We start from the raw sequence: 25,176 nt of genomic DNA, 5'->3' as shown, positions 1-25,176 counted from the left end.
GCGCCCGCTGCGTGTCAACGCTGCGCGTTTGCCTCTCTGCCATATGTGGAGAGTGGGGGGGGGTGGAGCGAGGGAGGAGCAGCTGGGAGGCGGGAGCGGGGCGGCAAATGGGAAGGGAGTGAGAGGGAAGGGGGCGGGGCCGCAGGGGGGCAGCGGCGGAGAGCGGGCGGGAAACGCGACCGGGGCTGGGCAGGAAAAGGTACAGAGCAAAGATACTACGAGCAGGGGGCAATGCAGAGGGAAAAACGAAGGCAAAAGAACGGGGGAACAAAGGCAGAAAATACAACGGGGATCAATGAAAGAAAATACAACAGGGAACAATGCAGGCACAAGCGCTAAGAGTTACAACCGCGCAGCAGAGGAACTACCGCGACAGCAGTCCAGGAGCACGGCTGCGGGCAGCGGCGGCACTTGGCAGGAACGGGGGCTCACTCGCAGAGAGTGTGCACGGTGCGTGGGGTGACCGGCCCATTTCAAAGCTTCTGTACAATTAAAACCAGGTAGAGAACAGAACCACACATACCACTTTCACTCTATCACATTCACGACTTCACGTATCTGAGTTCTATATACACGTCTTATTAGATGCTATCTCTGTTACTCAAGTACATAGCCACTTTGTTTGGTAAAAAAATGGGGACTTGGTCAACGCGTTTCGGTGGGATTTGCACAACGATGGACACCACCTTCATCAGGACCCGTCAGATAAGATAAATGTTCTCTACAACCTGGAAATATTCTCAATAATTCTTCAAACCAGAATGTCACTGGTGGTACTTCAAAATTCCTTTGGATGGCGCAATATCCACGATTAAACTCTTAGAACAGCTCTAGTGATTGGATTGCAGTGGGAAATTCTGTTGAGGATTCAGCACTGTAGCTATCTTGGAGTAATTTTCCTCTCTTAAATATCCCACCAACTAGGTTCCCTCTGGGATTCCATGGGATGGGGATGTTGACAGGAAAAACCTTGCTTCAAAGTAGTTTTTTTGACCAAGAAGACACCTTAAAATTGTTCTCTTCTCAACTTAATTGAATGCTTCCTTATTCATTACTTTTCTATCCTTTTCCCAAAATGTCAAATAGTCTCAGTCACCAGTTCATGCTCAGTACGTCACGTCACGCATATGTCCTATCTCTTTCCCTCCGTCAACATCCGTCTCCGTACGTGGTGTTACCGCTCTGGAAATCAACCTTCACGTCTGAAATTTGACTCAAGTGTAATCTCATTGAAAACAATTGAAAAAAAGAGCTGATAGCCAAAATTGAATATGTTTTCTTTAGGTATTCACATCTGGAAAATATACGCCTTTCAAATCATTTATATGCAAGTTTTTGTAGAAGGGTAAACTAACCATACCTGACCAAAGGAAAAGTACAAGGAGATAGGAAAGTTTACTTTAAAATGAGAACATCGGAAAAACTAATGCTGGATCTTGGTTCTTTACACCAATCAATGCTAATTTCACAATGGGATGGTGGGAGAAAGTGACTGCATTGAATGATGAGAATGAAAAGTTTATGGAAAAGCCCATTATATGACTTTACTAGATTGATGACTGTTCATCATATGGAAATGGTTCCAAGGAAGATTCAACCATTATTCAGGAAAGTAAATGGCAACCCATAAAATTTAAGTTTCACCAATGTGTTCAGCAGTGACATAGTGACATTCTTGGATACATCGTCGAAAATAAGGCTTAGGAGGCATTTTTTGTTTACGTGTGGGTGTTTTGAAAGAGTATACTAAAGTCACATCTAAACAGGGTGTGCTGTAGATGTTACAACCAGCGGCTTCATCCAATAATTTTCATCCTTCTGGTTAGCATATGTGCTCTCTTCCTTGAGGTTGACGGTTAGGATGTAAAGACCTGCCTTTTAATACCTTCTTCTCTGCTCCTGGTCTGGGTAAGAGGTCGTCACCAATGGCCTTCAAGATACAGGAGAATATCCAGGTAGTGAAAAGAAAACATAAAGGAAATGGGAGCTAAGTTTATTACTCTCCTGAGTTATAGCGGGTGTGTCCGCAAATGTTGGGGCAACCGCTTCTCCTCTGACCAGTTTTGTTCATCCTCAGTCTCTTCGTTTGTGACTTCAGGCAGTTTTTTCACCGGCTCCGGAGTCACAAGGATGTCCCTTTTTCTCCTTATTGCCACTTCTTTATTCCGTTCTGCTCCTCTGCATCCTACTTTTGGCTTTCTCTCCCCGTTCTTCCTGAGCCATGAGAACTTATCTAATATCACCTTGTCTGTTTCTTCCTGTCCAGAATGAATGCCTAGAAAATGCTTATGTGCTAAGAATAGGACCTGCTCTCTAAACGGTTCTGGGACAAAGAGCTGTACGGGTTGTGCCCCCCCTTTTGATGTAATAATCTGTCCTTCTTAAAGAATTGTGAACCTACTTCCTGTCCTGTGGACACCCCTTTTCCTCCCCCTTGCTGCTCCTTTATTTCGTTCTGGTCCTCTGCATCTTCTTCATGGCTTTCTCTCCCAGTTCTCCATTTATAGGTTTCCGACGACCTTTTCTTTGGCATATATCCTCCCCTTCCTTCCTATATACGGTAGTCCTGTGTCAATGCTATTTATTTTTTTGTCTACATTTTATCCACTCCCCTTTTCCTAACTGTTCCTTCAGCTCTTTCTAGGTGCCTGCAACATCTACCAGTAGTCCTCCCATGATCCCCGCCCGACCTACCAAGTAAGTGTTGTTTCGTGTCCCTGCCTTCCTCACAAAGATACAAACTGTCCATCATAAAACTCCAGCAACAAATAGCATTTTTCATGCTACTAATTGTCATTATAAAAAACTTAAATGAATATAACTTATGACTGAAGAAAAACTTTTCAACAGAGGTTGAATTCCACAGGCACATTGTGAAACTGATGAACACATTTAGGGCCAGGGGTTATTCTAAAAATATATTCATAGTGGAAGGCGAAAAGCAAGACTTTAACTTCACTTCAACCAAACAAGAAAAAGAAAACAAATTATGACAATTTAAGAATGATTATGACTTTCATGAAAGAGTCCAAGCAAATAAAACACATCCGTCAAAGACATCTGAATTGCAACAGGAAGACCCAGATTTAAAACATCTTTTACAACTACATATAGAAAGGGGAAGTCACTCAGAGACATACTGTGTACAGCCACTTCAGAAGGCAACAGCAAACTATATGGCTAAATGTCGCCCTGAAAGGATTCAAATGATGTGACAATTGTAATGCTTGCACTTAACGACAAACCAACAAAACCTTTCTAATGGGAAAATGGAAAGAAACAGGGAATCCAAACATGACTTGCAGAACGACTACACTGTCTTTGTGACTGAATGTCCATCCAAACGCAAATATATTTGCAGCACACATGTACATTAATATTAGATCTTGTGTCTTCTGCACCATAGCAAAACGCTTTAACAAAATGCATAATAATGATGAGGAACTGCAGGAATTTTATGCAATTGACAATTTTGCAAGGTTACAAAAGATGAGAGGGGAGGAGATTCTGTGAGGAAATTTTATCAACTTGAATCCCAGTAAATCATAAGAGGTTGTTTGGTGGCTCCCAGTAGACTCAATGTAGATGAAGACATCTTTGTACATTTGGAATAAAATGTGATAAGGGAGACTTTAGCACAGCTGCTTGAAAATAATTAAACAGAAACCCTGCTTCGTTAGAAATTAAGAGTACAGTTGCCTGTTGATAGCCTGAATAAAAAAGATATGCTTAAATTCAAATGACCAGTATAATGAATCATCATGTGCATTTAATCCAATTACACAAAACGTAATAAGAGAGTTATCACTGACCACTAGAGGGCAACTATTATATCCTTATTATAAAGAAACAAGAATGAATCATGGATGAACAGCAATTAACCTGCCTACGATTCCTGTGAATTAACAAAACCAACTACTGTTTGTACAGCAGACAATGAATGCACTGTAGAATGTATATGGCAGCTTCACCTGAAAGTGTGCTGAAACAAGTACTGATGTTGAACGGATGACAGATAAAGCTCACAGAACCTAGCTCAGTTGTGTGCTGGCATTACCAGTTCAACATGTAGATGAAATACAACTCCTAGTGAAGCAAACTTATATAATCTTACACAAGCTGCTGCTTTCACATGATGCATCCTTTTGTGTAAATAAACGTTATAATAATGTTTACAAAAGATGTGAATGTGTACATTTAAACCATAATTGCAATAGTTTCTTGCGAGGTGTGCAATCCTGCACATACAAATATAACTCTTTATTTGACAATGTTAGTTTTGCGTCTGATGCTTAACCAAAATGTAATTCGACACACATTCTGACATCAACTACATTTTGTTTATCATAGACTGTTACTTAATCAGACACGATTGTAAATAACAATAGTTGCATAGTCTTTAATTCATTTTAATCATCATTGAAGTATTGATGCAACTGAATAACAGTTTCCAAGAGTCGTACTATTGGCACATATCAAAATAGAAAACAGTAAATTATCTTTGCAAATACTCACAGTACTACGCAATTTTTCAAGTAGCAAATTTAGCTGAGTCTGTAAAACAAAAAATGGTAATTCAGCATTCGAAAGGAAATGAAAGTTGAAATACAGGTTATTGAAATTTCACAAAGGATATACTACTATGCATGCAACAGATAAAACGGAAAGCATTAGTAGGATTCTGCCTTTGTTTCATAGACAGCAGTACCGTGTATATAAAAACATGCAGCTGCAGGCAAGCCTCAGAATTGTAGAAACAGATCACACAGCCTCATAAAAAGATGGGAAAGCAGATAAAACGATGGGAACATGTCACAGATAAAGCACAGGACTAAATCAAACACAAAGACCAAGAAGATCATCGTAAAGGTGCCCGCAACAAACCATGTGCACATGTCGAATGTAACGTAATAAGCTCTACACTCCGAGTCCTAGCACTAAACCCTTCCCACTCTAATGATGTGGTAATGTTACCATCAGGACACTGTTCCAAGTACCATACCACAGCCAATGTTTAGTAGAGGCCAATTGTGTACTGAACCAGGTATTTGCAGGGTCTTTAAAGGTTTCTGTGGTAGACTTAAGAATTACCGTTCACACAGGCATCAATGGTCTTTTCTATTTGAAATAAAGTGCTCAATGAGAAATTAGCCCTGCTTCCCTTTCAACTGCACAGTAATCCCATGTAGCAGATTTCATCTCTGTATTACGTCTGGTAAAACGAGATTTAATCAGTGGTGATATTTTAATTGTACATGTCCAAAGCTTCGACATCCGATTCTACTAGCCATATATTCTAGGTGTCATTCTTTTCCTCAACCTCGGCTTGCTCTTCGTCCTGCTCCACCTCTTCCTCTGAATTTGTGTTTGGAGGTTGTGGAGGTGAAAAACATATGTGAAGTTATTTATTTATTTTTTGACTTTTGTCATGAAAAACTGTTTCTTTTTTCTAAATGGCCTCCTCAAATGTCAGTTTTATTTTTTCAAAGATCTTCAAGTGAAAGGGAAGCCTGTGGTTATGATGGTGCTGTTTGTGTTGTAATGTACCCGGTTTTTAGGTCGTGTGTATACCCTCTTTTCCATAAAAATCTCACACTGGTTCTTTCAGTGTAAGAAATCTCTGCAAAGGTTGGCTTACATTTTCACAGATGCAGTCTTTGAGACTGATCAGCTTGTTCATCCTGACCAGCTCTGCAGTTCAAGAGTGTATTTCTTTCCGAGTCCGAGTCAGTTTCTGAGTTGAAGTGCATCATCTTCTCATTTCTACTTCTAGATTCTGAGCCCGTTATCAAGGGCGTTCCCTCTCCTGTACATGATTCTCTTTCTGATGTTGATCCGGTTGCTGGACGTTATCTTCTTTTTAAACACATATGCATCTCGAACTCAATAACCTTTTGAAGATACTTTCATCTCTTGGAGTTTTTCCACATTGAGTGGTTGATAGGCCTTTTAGTTCACAGTTTCAGGCCAGATGCAGAAGCACGTTCCCAAGTGAACGTGCAAGTATGCCATGCAGGCTTTGAGGATGAAATAGGTGCTGTGTCTATGACCATAACTCACTTATTTGGGGTACTTGGAGCACAAGAGTCTTCAGTATCTGATTACTCTGGAGGTAGGCTCGGATTCTCCTCATCGAACTCAAATGGTGCAGAGGTCTGTATTGCCCTTCAGCCCCATTTTGTTTGACTTTTTTTGTAATTCTTCTGAGCCCTGACATAGACTAGATGATGCCTTGTTCTTCATTTGAGTGTAATGTACTTAATGGCTATCCCTAGAACTGTATTTGTTTCTTGCACATAAAAAAACTCTATTGGTGAGGCATTTAGCCTTGGCCATGTGTAAGCAAAGACTACAGACACTGTGCAGGCCACTCTAATGGACAGGAGTGTTATGTGAGGGTAAAGTTTAAATGGTATTTTTTCTTCTTCCACCCTCATGAATTATTCTTATACATCCTGGTGTGCCCTATATTTAAATTACTGTCCGGCATCTAAATATTCGCTAGAATTGTAAATATTCTTTCAATACCTTCTCTCTGTCCTTTCACACCAAATCAGTTTTACAAAATACGCTGTACTGGATACAAACCCAATGACAGTATAAACATTAATTAAGGTAGATTCTGTGTCCCAGTGTGTTGTGGGGTTCAGGACACATGATCACAACTCATATCTCACAAGCTAGAAATCAAACTTGCACTTCAAATTAAAAAAGAGTTATAATATTCCCAACACAACATCAGATGGCAGGAGAATAATAAGAATCGGACTTCTCTTAAATAAAGGTATGTTTTAGTGGAATTGGATGATGCTCTGTACTTTTTTTTTGTTTTGCAATGTTTTACATTGATATTTGAGTATGTGACTAAAGCACGTGATAATGTGCAATGTTACTTTTCTCAAATAATAAACTAAACTCCTTGGTTTTCTATAGACATCTTCTATGGACAATAGATGTCATTTGTGGGGTTATTGACCTGAACTAGCTTCACTTCAGCCAAAAGCTGACATGTGGCTCAAAGAAAAGATGGGCCTTCTGAACAGTTTTAAATGTATGTTCATATGTTCAATTGATTAATTTTTGGCAATGCTGTACACCAGCACTCATTGAATAATACAACTGTTAGAAGGTGGTTCTGACCATCTGAGCCGCCAGGATTTTTTGCTTTTTGAACACCCATTTGTTGAGCTTTTACTGTGGGAGAGCCTCATAAGGTGTGACTCACCCACGGTGAACTCATGATGAAAGGGACTGCATGTGTATTATACCGGTGTCCTCCTGGCGCGAGTAGGCCGTGCACTGCAGCCAGAGTGAGGGGCACTGGATTGGTTACATGCAAACAGGTGTGCACATGCGTGTGCAAAAGTGTAAGGGCTGATTCCTTTCGTGTGCAGCCCAGGAGCAGCTACAAATTGAATTGTGTGGCAGGACTTATGCAGAACTGGGACAAGACATGGAATAGGCTTTCTACAATGGGAAGAAACATTTGAGGGAAAGTCAGTGTGCTTTACTGTTTTTATTCCATTATTATCCTATGAGGAGGAGGAGCAAATGGGCTAGTTTTACTTTCCTAGGGCCTACAAATTCCAGACACGCACTACAGTCAACTGTAACTTATGTGAGAAAAAGTATTCTGCAGAGTCCAAAGTCATATTTGTACTGCTTTTGGGTCATCCAGCAATGTCATATTTCTCTGAGTCAGCTCATAACCAGGGCCTGGCTGGGGCTGACCCTGCCAGGGTGAATTAATGACCTTCCTCCCAAGCTGTAGTATTAGAGGCCCAGCCCTGCACGACAAGCATTCCAATGGGGAAGGCCTCCACTCCAAGAAGAGAAGATGGGTGGAGCTACAGGTTAATCCATCAGCAGCTGACACCTGGTACCAGGGACCAAGCTGCTCTGGAGTGAAGGCAAAGAGGGGGGCATGGGCTCTCAGAGACCATGTGGAATGAGATCTCAGGACAACGCCATTTTTAACAAACCCAGAGGCCTGGGCAGGAAAGAGGGAGCAGGGGCGGAGAGGTGATGTGTCGCTGTGTTATAGGGCAAACAGAGACTTTCTGCCAGGCCCCTCCCCATTCTTTAAAAAGAGTTTGCCCAGGAAGAGGAACTCTCTCTGGGGTGTGGTCTGCAGAGGGAGACTGGTGCTGGAGCCTGGAGCCTGGCGCCATGGCCAGTTGGAAGGAAGAACCCCTTGACTGTCCCAGGATGCAGAATTGCGCCAGGAATGGAGTCCAGGACCAGTGAGCAGAAGCCCGGGCCTCTGCGCAAGGAAAAGAGAAGCCCAGGAGAAGAGCCAAGTGAGAGACTGGTGCAGGGAGCCAGTGAAGACAGCTCCCTGCGGAGTTCACCCTCCTTGAGACTAGCAGGGCGATGGAAAGTGCTCCCAGTGGGTAGCACCACGAGAAGCAAGAAGAGGCAAAAATGATGCAGATCGGTACCCTGGGAGCTGAGATATGCCCCCCACAAGGTACGCGACCTTTGACCCCTGGCCGGACCGACGACGAAGCGCGTGGGGCTTCGCCGCCGGTCCTTGAATTGCCCCGGGGATGGGATCAGGTCCCAGGGACTGCCCCAACACAAAGCAAAGCTGGGGAGTGCCGTTGTGCTCACTGTGAAGTGGCCCAACCGGGGTAACAGGAGCCCACCCTGGCCCCCAGTGACGACGGAGGGTGGGGAGCACCGTGGCACCCCCTCGAAGTAGCCTTAGGGGCCCAGGGACCCAACTCTGGCCCCTGACGAGGAGAAGCTAAGATGGGGAGCGCCGTCACGCTCCCCGTGAACCTGGGCAAGGAGCCCACCCTGACACCCGAAGAGAGCGGAAGTTGGGGAGCTCCAAAGCGCTCCCCATGAAGTGGCCCAGGGGCCCAGGACCCCATTTCTGGGCCCCAGAGTGAATGCCGAGGACGGGGGAGGGCAGCCGCACACCCCCACAGCAGTAGGAAGGAGGAGTGGTGCCGTCGCACTCTCCCGAGGCCCTGCCCGACCAGCGGCAGCCTCCGTGTCTGCCCGCTGGAGCGGGCAGACCAGAAAGGATAGGCCGGCTCCCACAGCAGCACGCGAGGGTGCTGGCCAGTTGAGGAGCCGGCAGGGCAGTGGGGGATGGGCTCCCTGGGCTGCCCTTCAATGATGTGGCAATGGGGGGTGCCTGGGTGGGACCCCAGGTCCTCGCAAAGAGAGGAGCAGTCAGGGGTGGGCTCCCTGAGCCGTGTAGAAACACTCACCTGGGGCTCCGAGTGGGACTGGGCCCCCCCAACGAGGTCTGGATGCGGCAGGAGGCCGTCAGCAGTGGTCGCAGCTCTCTCGCTGCTACAATATTCAGGGGAAAGGGAGAAAGCAGCCCATAATGCCCTGCAGTACTCTTGTAGGCCTGCAGAGAAAAGCAGCTTTTTCCTAGCTCGTGGTGGTCCCAGGAGGATGGGGTCACACCAAATGTGTGACATGGTGCAGGGGGAGCTGCAGGAGCAAGGCAGTCTTCCCCAGCACAAAGGAAGAAAGTCCCTCCCTAAGACTCTGGGTACTTGTAAAGAATAACCCCTCAGGGGCTCAGCTAGCAATCCAAGCATTCTGAGGCTGGAACTTTTGTTCTGCAGCTGGGGGTGCATTACAGACTGCACCAAGGTATGAAGGTCTGAGTTTGGGATGTCTGGAAAAGGGCATCCCTTGGAGGTGAAGAGGTGCAATTGCACGAGAAGTGCATTTACCAATTTTATTTCTTTTAGAGGGACTGAAAGTCACATGTGTGATGTGAAATACATGTGTAAGGTGATGTCATAAGCCAAGTGCGGTTTTGTTGCCAGACATTCCTGCTAGGGTGTCTGGCTGTATATGCTTAATCATGTGATTCCACTGTGATGCCTTGTAGAGGCATTAATTGCAATGCATTATAATTGTTATCAACTATGATGAGTGCCTCATTTAAAGTGATACCCAAACATGTATTCTTGCTACAGCTTTAGGGAAGGAACAATCCAGATGGTTAGCCACAAAATGTAGCAGTGCATACTGTAGGGTCAGGGTTATGTGTCCCCAGGGCAGGTGTACCTATTTGTAATTTTTGTTGAGTGGATCGCCACTGGGATGGTGTCAGTTGGCAAAGCCCTTGCTCCAGGTTGTGGCAACCCACTGCATTAGGGGTCAAGATGATACGCATACATGGAAGTGGTGGTACTAGACCCCACCCCGAGTGAAGGGTGGAGATGTTATGCAATATCACAAAGTAATTCCAACAGCCTATGTACATTTGTAAATTGGTGCATATTATTAAGTAGTGTGTGTGTTTAACAAATGTACTCTTACTTTTATAAAGCAAAGTACAGACAGGACAATCAATTTTCGAATGTTATTTCTGTGCATTGGTAATGGCGATTACTAGCCTACACCACCTCCCTTGAGTAAGCCTTAGACTGCTCTGTAACGCTACCTTCTGAGAGTCAAGCGCTACAATAGGGTGTTTGGTTCCCAGTGAAGGACAAATGTGACATGTTACTTGTGCAGGCCTCACGGATACTGCCTCGTTTTCCGACAACTACCTATTAAGGAAGCCTTTGATCTATAAATAATACTTATAACATTCAACCTATTAGCACTTCTAAGCCTCTTCAATTTTCCCTAAACCTTAATCAACTGTCCACATTCTTCACATCCCCTGTCATGATGAGAGTCAGTTTCTTTTCCATTCCTAATGGGATCACATGCTTCTTCTAATACTAACCCTCCAGGCACTCTTCTATTTGAAATGTCACTCCTGTGATTCATTAAGCCCCATTTGATTTAAAGAGTCAAGAGTCTCACTCTGAGTTAATTTCTTCTTTACAGACCTTACTGATTAAAGTTAAATTGCACTTTCAGAAAGTGTCTCACAACCGAAGACTTCACATTCTGTAGCCAGATATCAGAGTGAAACGTATTCTTTCTAACTTTGACAACCGTTTCAGTTAAGCCTACATAAAAGCTTGCATAGGGTGATTTGTATAAAACATCATGCTTCATTGCATGTTGAGAGTTGTCACAATTTTATCTTTGTTCCATAATATGGATGTGTAATGTGTCCTCATTTCAATATACTTGTGCAATTAACATAATGTAAAGATGGAAACCTTTTCACACTCAGGTTACACCATATCATTTGATTTTCTTCCTAGGGGTCATTGATATTGTTGGTTTGACCCTTTTTCATACATTAGTTTTTTTGTTTAAAGAATTCTTCTAATTCCTCATCCTGGCTAATGATTTTCCAATTTTCATTTCTTAGACATTTGTTTGCATACTTACATTTAGAAACCTTTGAAACAATAATACATTGCGGATTGTATTTCTTTTCTGTGTACTGTTGCAACTTGTTGTTACTTGTAACTGAATTTCAATCTTTCTCAAAGATATGTTGCATGCCTGTTCAGAAATCTACAAAATATTATGCAACAAGAGACCAAATAGAAGATCCGGTTATCTGAAGACAAGATTCCTCTCTCCATTGAAAATAGTAATATGCAAAAACGCTCTTCAAAAGCTATACTAGAAATGTTTTTCTTGCCTCAGTCCAGCTACTCTTTAATAATATCTGTTCTTTACCTTCTAGACATTCCTGATGCAGTATGTTACTGTCACGACTTGACTCGTCAACTAAACAAAAAAAAAAACTACTAGCTCTGCTATTCGGATTGATTAGTAACGCTTTCAAATTCTTATGAGTTTCTGGGAGCATAAATACAACTGGAAATGTCAGTTTCATTTTTATAAGACAAATGTTAACTTTTTCAGTAATCTATCCTTCTTCAAGTACAACAGCCCTTTAAATCAACATTACCAATTTTAAAGTTGTAAGCTCACCTAGTAGCAACTATGTAGTTTATTCTTACAGATGTTAGTCCACCTTGAGCTTGTGCAGAGATATATCACACAGAGTGCTGCCCTTGTCTGTTTTACACAGATTTTATTTTGCCAATATGGCTTGCTATGCTCTCCAGTAGATATTTTGTCTCTGTGTTATTTCTAAACTTTAAAGAATATGTTAGGAGCTACAACATTGAAATGTATTGAGACAATATAAGGCAAGTTTAGAAATGCAATATCTAAAAGGTTTCATAAAGGAAGGAATTGGATGTGGTAAAAAAACTTACCAACATTTGGAAATTATGATCACACTCACAACAAACTGCACTAATCATCTGACTTGCTAAAATATTGTCAATTACAAATTAATATTTTTGCAATAAAGAAGATATAAAAACAATATTTTGCCTTTAAAGCATTTAAATCTCAACACTGTTATATGGTGGGGCAGTTATAAAACAGAATGAAAATTCTACACATGATGTTTTAAAATATAACTGTTTACAATCTCAACAAAACTTCTGCTAAGACTTACGAGAGGCTAGAACTGGGGTTTTAATGCTGTAACTATTCTTAATTGAAGAAGGTCATTGCAAATACATCATGAATTTCATAGTAGTGACCTGAAAATGCTGGCTCAGAAGGAGAGAGATGAAATCCTCATTTCAAAACATTGCAAGATAAATATGCTGCCAAGAAGTATTATGGACAATATTCACCATAACATGTTTTTAGTCAAAAGTCACAGGCAACTTATTATTTTTAGGCTACCCATAAATCGCTTGTTGCACTACCGTTAACATCACATTAATAAATAACTTTCATTGCAGAACTAATGAGGATCTAATAGGACAACTAAAGATGAATTACATAAAGATTGACCTCAATTTATTAATCCCACACGGATATGCAAATTGTATGGAGAAGCAGATAAAATATGACACAAATATTGGCAATTTGGTTTACTTTGAGAAATCAAAGGTAAAAGGTTCTCGTTCCTTTGTCCAGGGGAGGAGTAAGATTGCTGGCTTCAATTCTGCTCATGTTAAGCAAAATTCATACAGCTGATGATGACCACGTTAGTCAACATAAGCTATTTCATTTTTTACAACTATTAGCAAAGTATAATGACTAATGATTCTTAATGTTTGTATTTAGGAAACTAGTGCAGTATACATGTACAATAATGTATTTATCAAACCCACTAGTTAGGCACTAACTTAAATATTGTTTTGTATTCCGTAAAGGAGTGTTACATAAGTATTTAACAATACATTTGGGTATATGTCTCATAGAACTCTGACGACAACCCCTCAATTTAATATTTTTTATGCCTGGCTACAAGCAGCTGTAGCTGTTTAGTAAAACCTCTAGCAACAAGTACACACAAACACAACATACACACATACACATACTGAAAGTGGCTTTGAATCAGCCATTGGCTTGTTTGGTTGATCCCCCTTCAGACATTGGCCTCCTGTTTTGCCCATCATATTCTAGTATCAGCCATCTAATTATCCAGACTGATACATTTTCTTTTGCAGCTTTAGATTTAATTGGGGACTATCAATTCTTTGGGAGGTTTTAAAATTGGGAAAAGACGAGATAATACATTTTTATATAATTTAAAGGCAGAGCACCAGTTGCAGTTCCTTTTCTGATTATGTTCAACAACTAGCCTTTGAGATTCAGACTACCAGGAGCCCCCTCTTGCCAGGGATACTGCAAATACATGGTGAAAGACTGTAGTAGAAGCAGATCGGCAGCGCAGTGTACAATTACCTTCCAGCCAAATGAGCACCCACCCAGGGAGCAACTTCCTAAAACACAAGAGTTCCCTCACAAGAAAAGGAATTGGAGAAACACCAAATCTTATGATGACCTTCAGATTGCATTTCAGATGCCATGAAACTAGTTTGGATCAACGCAGGCTCAAGAAACCTTACTGTGATGCCAAAGTTTCACCATGTTTTCCAACAGCAGCGTTCCTCCTTTTCTTGGCTACAATCATGGAAGCCATCAAGACATATTAAATGCATCTTTTTCTTAACAACTGCTATATCCTTAACTCCTTTCAATATGGCTCATTGCACTTCACCAAGGCCCTTGGGACAAAATACGCAACCAAATCAAGGACATTAAAAGGCAAACCCACGAAGAACCCACTAAGAAAGACACCCACACCGGAGATAAAAAGCCTTAAAAGGGACATAAAGCACACCCTGAAACAACTGCGAATACAGCCTGTAAAAGAACCACTACAACACATCCTTCATGGTCTAAAAACAAGCTTAAAAAAAGCAATTTGGGAAAACAAAAGGAAGGCGAACGACGAACTATGGGCAAAAATAAAACATGATTCCAAACTAAAGAACAGCGCCAACTTTTGGAAAACAATTCATAGCTTGCAACACCCAGGGCACCAAGGGATAAGCTCATACATAGCAGAGCCAGCCTGGGCAGACTACCTGCACAATCATTTCAACAAACCAAACGAAGACACAGCCACAGGCTCGTCAGCAAATAAAAGAGACAAAAGCAAAGAGGACGGATCAGTAACAAAAGCAGAAAAAGGGCTCTGCAACGTAGTAGAAGGCAAAAGAGCATTAGTCAACGAAAAGATGGCAGAGGGAGAGAAGGATAACAGCACCCCAATATTCAACACCGAATATGACATCAAAATAACCGCAAATCGGATAAAAACTCAAATAAAGAAGGGGAAAATGGAGGGAGCACCGGGTCCTAACGGGATTCCACCGTCAATATTTAAGCACGATATCGAGTTCTGGAGCAACACACTAGTTCCACTTTTTACAAGCATATTGGAACTAGAAGCATGCCCGGAATCCTGGAAAGGCTCTATAATAAGTCCAATTTACAAGCAAGGAGACAGGAGCAACCCAGGCAACTATCGGCTGATAGCCCTCTTAGACATAGAGGCAAAGTACTATGCTGGCATAATACTAGAAGAATTGACACAGTGGGCAGAGACAGAGCACATAATTCCCTCCACCCAAACAGGATTCTGTAGAGGGCAGGGAACAACCACCAACATCATGGCTCTATCGTTATTAACAGACGCTGCAAAACTAGGAAAAACCCCACTGTTCCTATGTTTCATCGACTACAGTTCAGCGTTTGACCATGTGGACCGGGGAAAACTATGGCAAAAGCTTAAAAAATGGGGGATTCCAGAACTGCTGTTGAAACAACTTATCCTACTCCACACCAACACCTGGGTCCGGATCAAGCTGGGCAAAGGGACGCACCTCTCAAGGCAAATTAACACCTATAATGGCCTGAAACAAGGGTGCATCCTAGCCCCCACCTTATTCAACCTTTACCTGGCAGACCTCCCAGAGGAATTGGATAAAACCAACTCGCACGCGCCCCGGTTGGGTGATATCACGCTGACCAACCTCCTTTACGCCGACGACCTTGTTCTAATAAGCCGCACTCCAACAGGCCTTCAACATCTCATAAACACCACCAGCTCATTTTCACATCGTAACGGCCTAACCATCAACCTGAAAAAAACAAGAACCATGGCAGTGAACAATAATAAGACCAGGAAGAACAGCTGGTTCTTGAATGGTAACAAACTGGACCAAGCGACGTGCTATAAGTACCTGGGTGTGCTGGTGGACAGCAGAGGGTCATTCAAACCCCAACTGGAGACACTTTACCAAAAAGGAACCATGAGCTACCTGGCAATGAAACCCCTCAAAAAGATACTGCCAGACCATACGCTCGATCCCTTTCTACAAGTACTGAGAGCTCGTCTCCAACCAAGACTAACATACGGGAGTGAATCAACCCTAGGAAAGGATGCACAGACACTAGACAATGTGATCGGCAAAACCTACAGGTCAATTTTTCAGCTTCCTAGATATGTATCACCAGCACAAATTCGTCTGGAATTTGGGATACAAAAGCAAACGGTGGAAAGAAGGGGCAGCTTCATAAAATGCTGGCACAAGATCAGAAACGGAGAGCCAGGCACCCTAAACACACACCTCTGGATTGAACTGCAAAGACGTGAACGATCACATGCTAGAGAGTACCTGATGCAATCGCTAGAAAGCCTAGAACTGACTGGCCTCTGGAATAGCTCAGTAGATCATAAAAGCTTTAAAAAGCAAGTAACTAAAACAACGAAAATAGTATCGCTACTTGAAGATAAAGTAACCCTGGCGAAAAGAGCCCACGGCTGGATAGTACTAAATGACTATAAAACCCTCAAACCACAAGCATATCTAGACCAAGGCTTCAAGCAGAAGACAAAGGAAAAATTCTTACAATTCCGACTAGGCGTACTACCGATCCTCCCCCATCTGGCGCCATGGGAAAGGAACCATAAAGATCTAACCTGCCGTCTTTGTGGGGCAGGACCTGAAGACATAACCCACATAATATGCATTTGTCCCAGTTTAATGGACATAAGGAGAACACTATTACGTGCAAAATGGAACCAGGAGGGGGTCAGGTCATGCCGTCAGGCAGTTAAACTGTGCTTCAACCCAAGCGAGATCCAACTAAACTGCAGAACCACAAAATTTCTTGATGCAGTGGCAAAGAGAATCAAGGAGGCACAAAAAGAAGCAACTGCCCAATAGCCGGAAACATGTTCTGGGGTATCTTTTGAACTTTTGGTCAGACTGCAGAAGAAGTTGAACCACTGAAACATTTTAAATTTTGATATTTATTCTTTTATTCTTGTTAGTAACCACCCTTTCTTTTAAACAATGTATTTGAAATTGTGAGTTTTAATTAACTGTGCAATAAACTTTACTTACTTACTTAACTCCTTTCAATATGGCTCATTGCACTTCAGTGAGGCACAAACTGCCCTTGTACCAATGAGGATCATCTTCTCCAAAGTATGAATACTAATGACTGTGCGCTTCTTATCTTTCTCAATGTTCCTGTATTTTACATGCTGGATCAAGAATGATTAAGCATGTTCTGAAGTAATCTTGCTCACATTTTCTGTAGCATACTTTAGAGCTGAAGACTTCTGCCACGGTTGTCTAGTCTTCATCGAAGATTTGTATTCTTCTTCAAGTCCTTGGATATCACTTCCATATCCATGGCAAGGGTTCACAGTTTCCCAATGACCTCTAAAGAACAGTCTCTAATCAACTGCAAATGATGTATTCAATCACCAGTCAACTCAGAACTGGATAAACAAATACCACAGAAAGAAACCGGGCAAATAGAAGCTGAAGAGGAAACTGGGTTAATCAGTACTATAATGAAGTAATGTTTTTACCTCAAGAGAATATATAACACATAAAGAATATTCTACAAACACTACCGAAAGAGCACATAATGATGGAGATGGAGTACAATTATCTTGTACACAGAACAAAACACTAATGAAGCGGTCAGTGTAAAAGAACAAATGACCTGCCCTTGGATGCAATCTTTCTGGTGAAAACTCTATCTACCTTCAGATTATTCACTTCTAGAATAATGTCAGGTGCCAGACATGATAAGGAAACTGTCAGAGCTCTCCTGATCTATTAAGAAGTACCACTGTTCCATCCCAGCTCCAGCATCCACCCAAATATGGCGCCACATAAGATACTACCCCTAGCCCTGACATTAGTTCTTCTTTCTTACTTCCACACTCTTGTGTGCATTAAAATGAATTGGAAACCTATTATGAAAAATGCATGCATTATCTTCAAAACATAGAAGCTGAAGGGATCAGTAAGAAATATGCAGGTAGACAATGTATCCACCACTAACATAGTTACCTAGGCAAGCAACTGGTTGTTCTGATGTAGATGTCTAATTACACATTCCTCACTTCTTGAATCAACACCAAACCAGTACCTCTAAGGTGGTGGGTCTGATGAACGAGTCAAACCAAGAAGTCCTACAACAACGAACTTGCAATATGGGCATTTTAGTAGACCTTGGAGTAGACTATAATGTGCACTCATAACTAGGCCGCAACCTAGCAAATGAAGTGACATTACCAATATGAAACAACAATGCAAATACTTACATTACACTGTATTGTTGTGTTGGCATGATTTTTCTCATTCACTCTGACATCAACGCCTTACTGTTTTGATTCTGCTAACAGTTATGTCTTCATATCGATGGGAATATTACAAAAGGGAATGAGTTGCACTTGTTATCAATGTATTTAGGCTGATATGTTGGTTTGTGTGTATATGGCCATGGCAGGTGCCCTATTATGAACATGTATGGGCCAGGCAGATTTTCTTGTCCACCGAGCGGTCCTTTGTTGATTTATTTCCGGATGTGTATTTGACCAGTTTCCATGCTATAAGACCTTTAGATCACATACAGGTCACTTTGATGATTGCATCGTACATCTTTTACTTTTGATTAATGCATGTAACACATCTGAGAGGATCTGCATGTCAGCACTTCGCATACTATACAAGTTGCATCCTATAATTAGTGGTTAGACAGTTTCTCTACAACCGAAAGGAAGGATAAGGGAATGAGCAGCACTTTACTCATAAATATTTAGCAACGATGCCTTGGCAAATCACATTGAGGTAATATTCCACAAACTTGCTTAACCGGGTTCCTCTCTTCAGGGTCTAACACATGCAGTGCCCTTTATCTTTGATGATGCATGTTCCCTCCAAGACCAGCAAATTGACAAGTCAGGTGCACTCCACACATTGCTAGTCGAACTGACAGTTCTTCTCACTGTCTTCTTGCTACCTGTTTTCTGTCCTGAGGAAGATCCTATTTAGACTGGGGTTGAAACGTCACAACGTTTTAGCCTTAGTCACTCATTTGATATTGAGCTTTGTATAACTCTGAACTAATATATGTTTGAATGTTGAGTTGGCTATTTGTACATAACAGTTTGTGTACTTTATTAATATTTGTTCACAATCAATGTACAGTTTGTTTCTGCATTATAATGAATATAAAACGTGTAATTTGTTTCTTATTGATTGCTAATGGGGATCATGCATTGCACTCATTGAGGCTCCCATACACTACAAAAAATTCTAAATCAATCTGAATCGATTACTGTTTTCTTGGAAATATTTAACTACACCAGTTCCTAGGAATAGTGGGCTTGCCTACTTCTTTCAGTATCTCGGCCGCTGGCACTAGTTCTACCACACTTTTGATTAACAGTGAAAAAAACATCCTGCTGCTCAGTAGTTTAGTAAGTGTGTCATTGGCCCAATCATAAGGAAGTAAAAGAGTCCCCTGACTGCTGTTTGAAGTATTAAATACAGAAATAATCACAGTTCGGACGGGCTGTCTCAGGGCCCTGATGCCACTGCATCTGTTACACCAATAAAAGCTACGCCGATGCAGGATGCATTAATGAACTTCCCAGACTGACTGAATGGATGAAGGGGAGACCTGGAAGGGAAGGGTGTAGACTGTGTAAAGAGTTTCCTAGTTCAAAGTGGTATGAAACCTTTCCCCTACAGACTGCACATGTTCTTTCAAGGGTGGACTTAAGCTGTTAAATTGGACGTGAAAAGTAGTACTATGGCCGCTGACCTCTCCAGCTCTTGAATCCACCACACTCTCAATACTGCTGAAAAAACGTATTTGGAGGCACAGTGGGCTGAGAGGGCTGACGTCTTCAAAAGGAACAGTCCTGAAATTTGCAGTACTGTTGTGCCAGGAAGGGCAGGGGAAAAGCCTGTGCTGTGGTCTGTCCTGGTTTAAAGTACTTCAGAGCCAGTCAACCTTGATACCAAAGAGACGGGAGACATCAAAGATCGTGCCAATTAAAGATTGCTGGATGCCTCCAGAGAAGCTGGTGGAGTCCATCTGGGTACGGCAGTAGATGGCAACCTTGGAGCCCTTACCAAGCCCAGGGCAACCCAGTCAATAGTTGCGTATTGCCTGTCATGCGCAACCAGTGCAAAGTAACTCAGGAGATGGTCAAGGAAATAAGGAACAACCTGCAGAACCATTTTAAACAATGCATGGGAATAGAAATCTAAAAGGCAAGCCACATCAAGTGAGTGAAGTGCAAAGCTCCCCGAAAAGATGACTACAGAGCTCTCAATACACAGATGAGCTATCAAGAATTTCAGATCCGTATAAGCAGGACGTGGACTGTACACAATCTGGGGACTGATAGTCAGTGAGGACCAAGTTTGTTCCATGTCACTAAATTCTGGTCCATCAGGCCATTGGTGAAAGGCAGAGTAGGTTCGGTGACAGTAGGGTGCAGGATCTCCACTTGGTTTATTCTACAGCAATGGCAGTTTGAGTACCTCTGCAGTAAGTAAAGCTACTTTCTCAGTAGCAGGGCCTTGATTGGCAGTTGAAAGCCACATCCGATGAGGTATCCATGCCTCTAGAATTTTGAAGGGTATGTAGACATCTATATTGATACTCCAGTTAGAGGAGGAGACCAGTTTCGCTGCTCTCTTTGTCTAGACAATTAGGGGCAGATTTACAAGCCCCCTGTGCTACTTTTGCGTCATTTTTAACATGGGAAAAGTGACGCAAAAGTGGAGCATTGGGCTTGTAAATCTGCCCCTTAGAGAGCATCTCAATCTGAATGCTTAGCAACATGGTATAAACCTCCTGTGGACTCAAAGGAGAGTTCAATAACTTTGCCATACCCGTTGAACAGAGTCAAGATCCTAGTACCATCTTTACTCTGACTCTAGGAGTATCTCCAACAAAGTCTACACAGTTCTAAGGTGTCTAGAGATGAATCCTGTAGTAATCTTGGAATCCAGGGAAGTTAACTGAACTTCTATTGAAGAAATATGACCTTGCCCAAGAAACAAACGATTGTTTACACAAGGCTCAATCAGTATCAGCCAGTTTAACTTGTTTTTATTCACCTCCTACTTGATTTCATTCCATTACTATATCACCAACATTGTTTTTCTGTGGCACACCTTCAACATGAATTAAGTAATGAACACCTATAGACCTTATGTCTGTATCAGCAGTTCAGGACCACAGGGAACACAACCCAGTACTGCTGATACAGACATAAGGTCTATAGGTGTTCATTACTTAATCTATAACTGGTTCCCGTCCTATTTGCCTATATTGCACTGTGCAGCTGCACATCTTTGATAGCCCAAGAGTAGGAGAGGTACACTGCCAAATTGCGCTTTGAAACTCTTGTGTAAGAAGGATACATTTTTCATTGAGGCTTCTGAAAATTATAAGCATTTTGTTGTGAATTTTACACTGTGGTCTACAACCATAACACTAGACTGTACTATTATAAATAGCAGTGTAGTGATATCTTAATGAGTGCACTGGTCAAAGAAGACCATGTGAACAGTACAACAATATAATCATCTTGAATTTGGCATTCTGCCAAAGGAAACCGAGTAGCAGGATAGTCGATAAATAGTAGTGATTCTCTATAAGTCCACAGAAAAAGTCACATATCCAGGACACTGTAAAATCAGATATCATTCGAAATTCTTAATGACAATTCTGATATACAAACTCATGAAACATTATTTGAATGTATCGATAAAATGAAAATACATATATTAAATGCATTTTTCATCTTATAGTTATGATATATTTTCCTTCAAGCGACACCAGTAGTGGAATTCAGCCAGAAGGTTGCTGTGTTTCTTGTTTATTTGAAACAAGTAAATTACCTGACATTCAAACTAAAGTCAAACGTGTAAATTGAAAAGTCACATTAGCAAACACATGCTGAAATCAGGAGGATTAAGCATGCAATGAGCAGGATGAACTCTCTGCTTTAACATCGAACAGCCTTAATTAAACGACCTACACAAAAGACATGAGTTTACCTGCAGCCACTGGCTGGCACCTATTTTCGTTTCAACTCCTCTACAGGGTTCATGAGCAGGAGCTACTCATCAATTACTAAGATGGAAATTGAGGAAAGAGCAGGAAACAGGTGGTAAGAAAAGGCTTGCATTTCAGCTTTATAGCAAGTAAAAGAAAGGAAAATGTGGAGAACAATTAGGCTCAAAGGTAAAAGCACAGAGACAAAAGCACTAATACAATACAAGACTGTACCTTGAATTTGTTGCCCACACTGATGAAGCCAAGTTTTCCAGCTTTTTGTTTGGTGTCTTTGTGGTTGTTTGCGGATTCAAATAATTCTCGAACAAATTTGTCCTTGGACTCACAGATGAGAGATTCCAGTGACATGTGCAAAGCATCGTTATTTTTCTCAACAAACTGGGTCTGTAAAGGGAAAGATAGAACGGTTTTTGTAAGCTGTGAAGCACTTTGTATACAACTTCACAACTGACTACGCATTTGTTTAATGCAAAGAACTGTCTGCAGTCATGAACCCCAGAATATCAAAAAAATTAAACATAGAAAAATGTGCATAGTGTAATTTGCTTCAAAGGAAGAGGGCACTGGTGCTAGTGTTCGGAGACACTTTAACGAGGGCAATTTTCTGGGAATGCAAATAAATATACATCAACTCAAATAAAAAGATTCTGCAACTTGTCAAATACGTTTATTTTTGGGCTGTTTTATGCCTTAACTTAGGTGGACACTTAAAACAGGAGAAAGAAGAGAGGTACCAAAAATGTACTTAGGTGTCTGGTATCTGTTTGCTGAGGTTGCTCATGTTGCTGAATCCCACAGACGCATCTGCAACAGCAACAGCAGATCACTTACCTTTGATTTCTCAGAATGTATGGGAGTAGAATTCACTCCAATATTAGTTATCTATTCCCATAAGGTGGAACAGAGGAATCAGAGTTTGCTAGGGGAAATTCACATCTGCGACTTTTCTCATGCGCTCTGGTATTACCCAATGATGTTTTTGATTCGCATTAAGTTACCTGGTGGGCATACAGATCGATTTGGTCAACTTCATTCATGAGTGAACATAAAATAACCAAATGTATCTAAAGTTATCAACTTGTGGTGATGCTCTAGATGTGGAACACTGGTTGCCAAGTTAAATAGTTAAATAACTACCTCAAACTCAATACCTTGCATAAAACTACATTCTTGATGTTTTCCTTCTCATAGTTTGCATTTACCTTACGTTTAAGACTTCGGACCTTATTACGATAGTTGTCGGTCAGATCGCCGCCCGCTATTGCGGTGGTCAGGAGACCGACCGACAAGCAGTTGACAGTCCGACCGCTACATTTTATTACGACTGCCGTGCACACACAGACTAATTAGTTTACACTTGTTGCCTCTTTATTTCCAAATTCAAAGCCAGCTATTTGTAGCATTTAGAGAGGGCTTCCCTTTACCATCCTTTTTATCTGGCTGAGAAGGTTCAGGCATCCAGGGTGTTCAGCGTAAGGGACATGGCAAATTCCAGTTGCCTCATCATCCTTCTGTTCAGGGAAAACTCTCCTAACAACACTGTAGACTACAGATCATCACAATTTCGTTTAAGAAGGTCTTAAAACTCACATTTTTCTTTTGGCCTTGATTGAAGATTTTTATTAGTTCTGTTATTTTAGTTTGATATGTGTATCATTGCAATTTCCTATATGAATGCCTGGAAAATGTGGAGCTGTTTGTTTTGCTCTGTGTTCTTCCCTTCTCTTTCTCCCATTTTAAAGTCGAAATTTGCATAACTTTATTTATTTTATTTGTCTTCTGTGCTCTTCTTTTGTGGTAATTATTTTTAAACTTCTGTTCAGCAGCAGCTTGCCCCTGGGGTAAGTTGCACTTGAAAAGGTCAAAATAAATAGACAAATTCACTCATAAAATCTAAGTCTTTGGTCAATAAAATATTGCACACATAAGTACACATACCGTTTCATAGCAGACTGCTCCAGCAAAATGTCGGACAATAAAGCCTTCATCATCTCGAATATTCCTGTGAACAGTAAGTTTAGACTTCCTGGGAATCTGAAATTAGAATTCAAATATCAACTGACAATCATGAATGGAAAGAAATGAAGATGGCATTAACACATTGAGATTTATTCATCAGAAGCCTAAAACTCATGGCAGAATAAGTTGGGAGATGAAGCTACTTTGGAAGCTTACAGACTGCTACAAAGCAATTTAGTCCTGAATGGTGTTTTCAAAAGATAGAATGTCCAGTTTGACACCATTACCTTTTTCCAATAATATCTTAAACTCCAAGCAGCAATGTCTGAGCTGTTGATGCCTTTCAGCTGGGAATACCTTTTGACATAAGCAGCAAAGTTATTATTATTAACTGCTTGCCAAAAGTTGATATTGGCTACAGAAAGGCTTTATCTAATTGAGGGGACATTTTGAGGTAAAGGACTAGGAAACCATTTCATGTTGTCTTGAAACAAAACATAGGAACCCAGGAGGTGCAAGTACTTAAGATTGTTGGTTCAATAATTCATTTGCACACCGAAAGCAAGGATTAGATACACATAAATCAATGTGTACTATGCAATTCGAAATACATTGGTACTATCACAAATATCTATGTATACTTGCACATCTTTGTTCTAATGATAAATTCTATGGTAGCATTGAAAAAAACTTGTGTATCTAGAGTATGTGGAACATACCCTTCCACAAACTGGTAAACAATTACTTTTGGGGTCTAAAAATAGAATAGATGGTCAGCCTACAAACATGTTCATCTATAAAGCGGATTCTGAACTCAACTACAAATTATTTTCATTAGATATCGTTTATTGGTTAAGTTAAAAAAGAAACCTTGCCCTTTTCTTGTAGAGATTCCATTGAAAACTCTTTTGGCATAAAAATGGGTCATAGTGTCAAACAACTCTGCCAAACTCATAACACCTTGTGCTGATAATACAGCCACATTCCTCCTAAGGACACTCACTGCCTCAGTCATCTCATGAATCTTCTCTGTTCACAAAACAGGCTAAGTCACTGCACTGCCAAAAAGGTAACCTCAGTCACCTGGAAAGAACATATGAACCCATGCGGTGCAAGGACTTTAAGACTGTTGGTCTGATAATTAATTTGCACACTTAAAGCAAGGATTTGGACCACTAAAAAGACACATTCATTTTCAAACTCCTAGTCCAAAAAAAATTGATTATTTGGTTAAAGTATGTGTAATACCAGTCACAATTGCTAAACAACATCCTCCTCTGCAATAACCAGTCAGGTTTCAGACAGAGTGGAAGAATTGAAATAGCAACTGTCCAGACCATATATGAGTATATTCATATTTTGAAGGACAGTCATCTTTGGCAGGTGGTCCTATGTGCCAATCAGCAGCCTTTAATGCAACAGGGCCATGAGCATCCACTATCAACACTCTACTCCATGGGATGTGGTGTGACTTTTCCAAGCCTGATTTTCTGTTTTCGTAGTAGATCACAAGTTGTGAAGCATTATCGCCCATTCTCTTAATCATCCACACAGAGACTCTGGGGGTCACTCCAGGTCAACCAAAACATT

At 41.3% G+C, this 25,176-nt stretch overlaps 1 protein-coding gene across 7 annotated transcripts in view; it reads right to left on the bottom strand.

The window, feature by feature from the left end:
• Positions 1 to 25,176, bottom strand: part of MYO6 (myosin VI) — a 924,144-nt gene that overhangs the window by 289,060 nt on the left and 609,908 nt on the right. For all 7 annotated transcript variants that reach the window (XM_086926522.1, XM_086926523.1, XM_086926525.1 and 4 more), the window contains exons 17-19: positions 23,566 to 23,661; positions 21,841 to 22,011; positions 4,516 to 4,554 (exon numbers count right to left, since the gene is read on the bottom strand). In XM_086926522.1, the coding sequence (XP_086782648.1) occupies positions 4,516 to 4,554; positions 21,841 to 22,011; positions 23,566 to 23,661 (306 nt within the window). The remainder of the gene's footprint in view (positions 1 to 4,515; positions 4,555 to 21,840; positions 22,012 to 23,565; positions 23,662 to 25,176) is intronic.

This window comes from Lissotriton vulgaris, chromosome 6 (assembly GCF_964263255.1).
Source record: "Lissotriton vulgaris chromosome 6, aLisVul1.2, whole genome shotgun sequence".
In the NCBI taxonomy this organism is placed as follows: Eukaryota; Metazoa; Chordata; class Amphibia; order Caudata; family Salamandridae; genus Lissotriton; species Lissotriton vulgaris.
The sequence above is the reverse complement of the archived record's forward strand: the minus strand, read 5'-3'. Positions and strand labels throughout refer to the sequence as shown.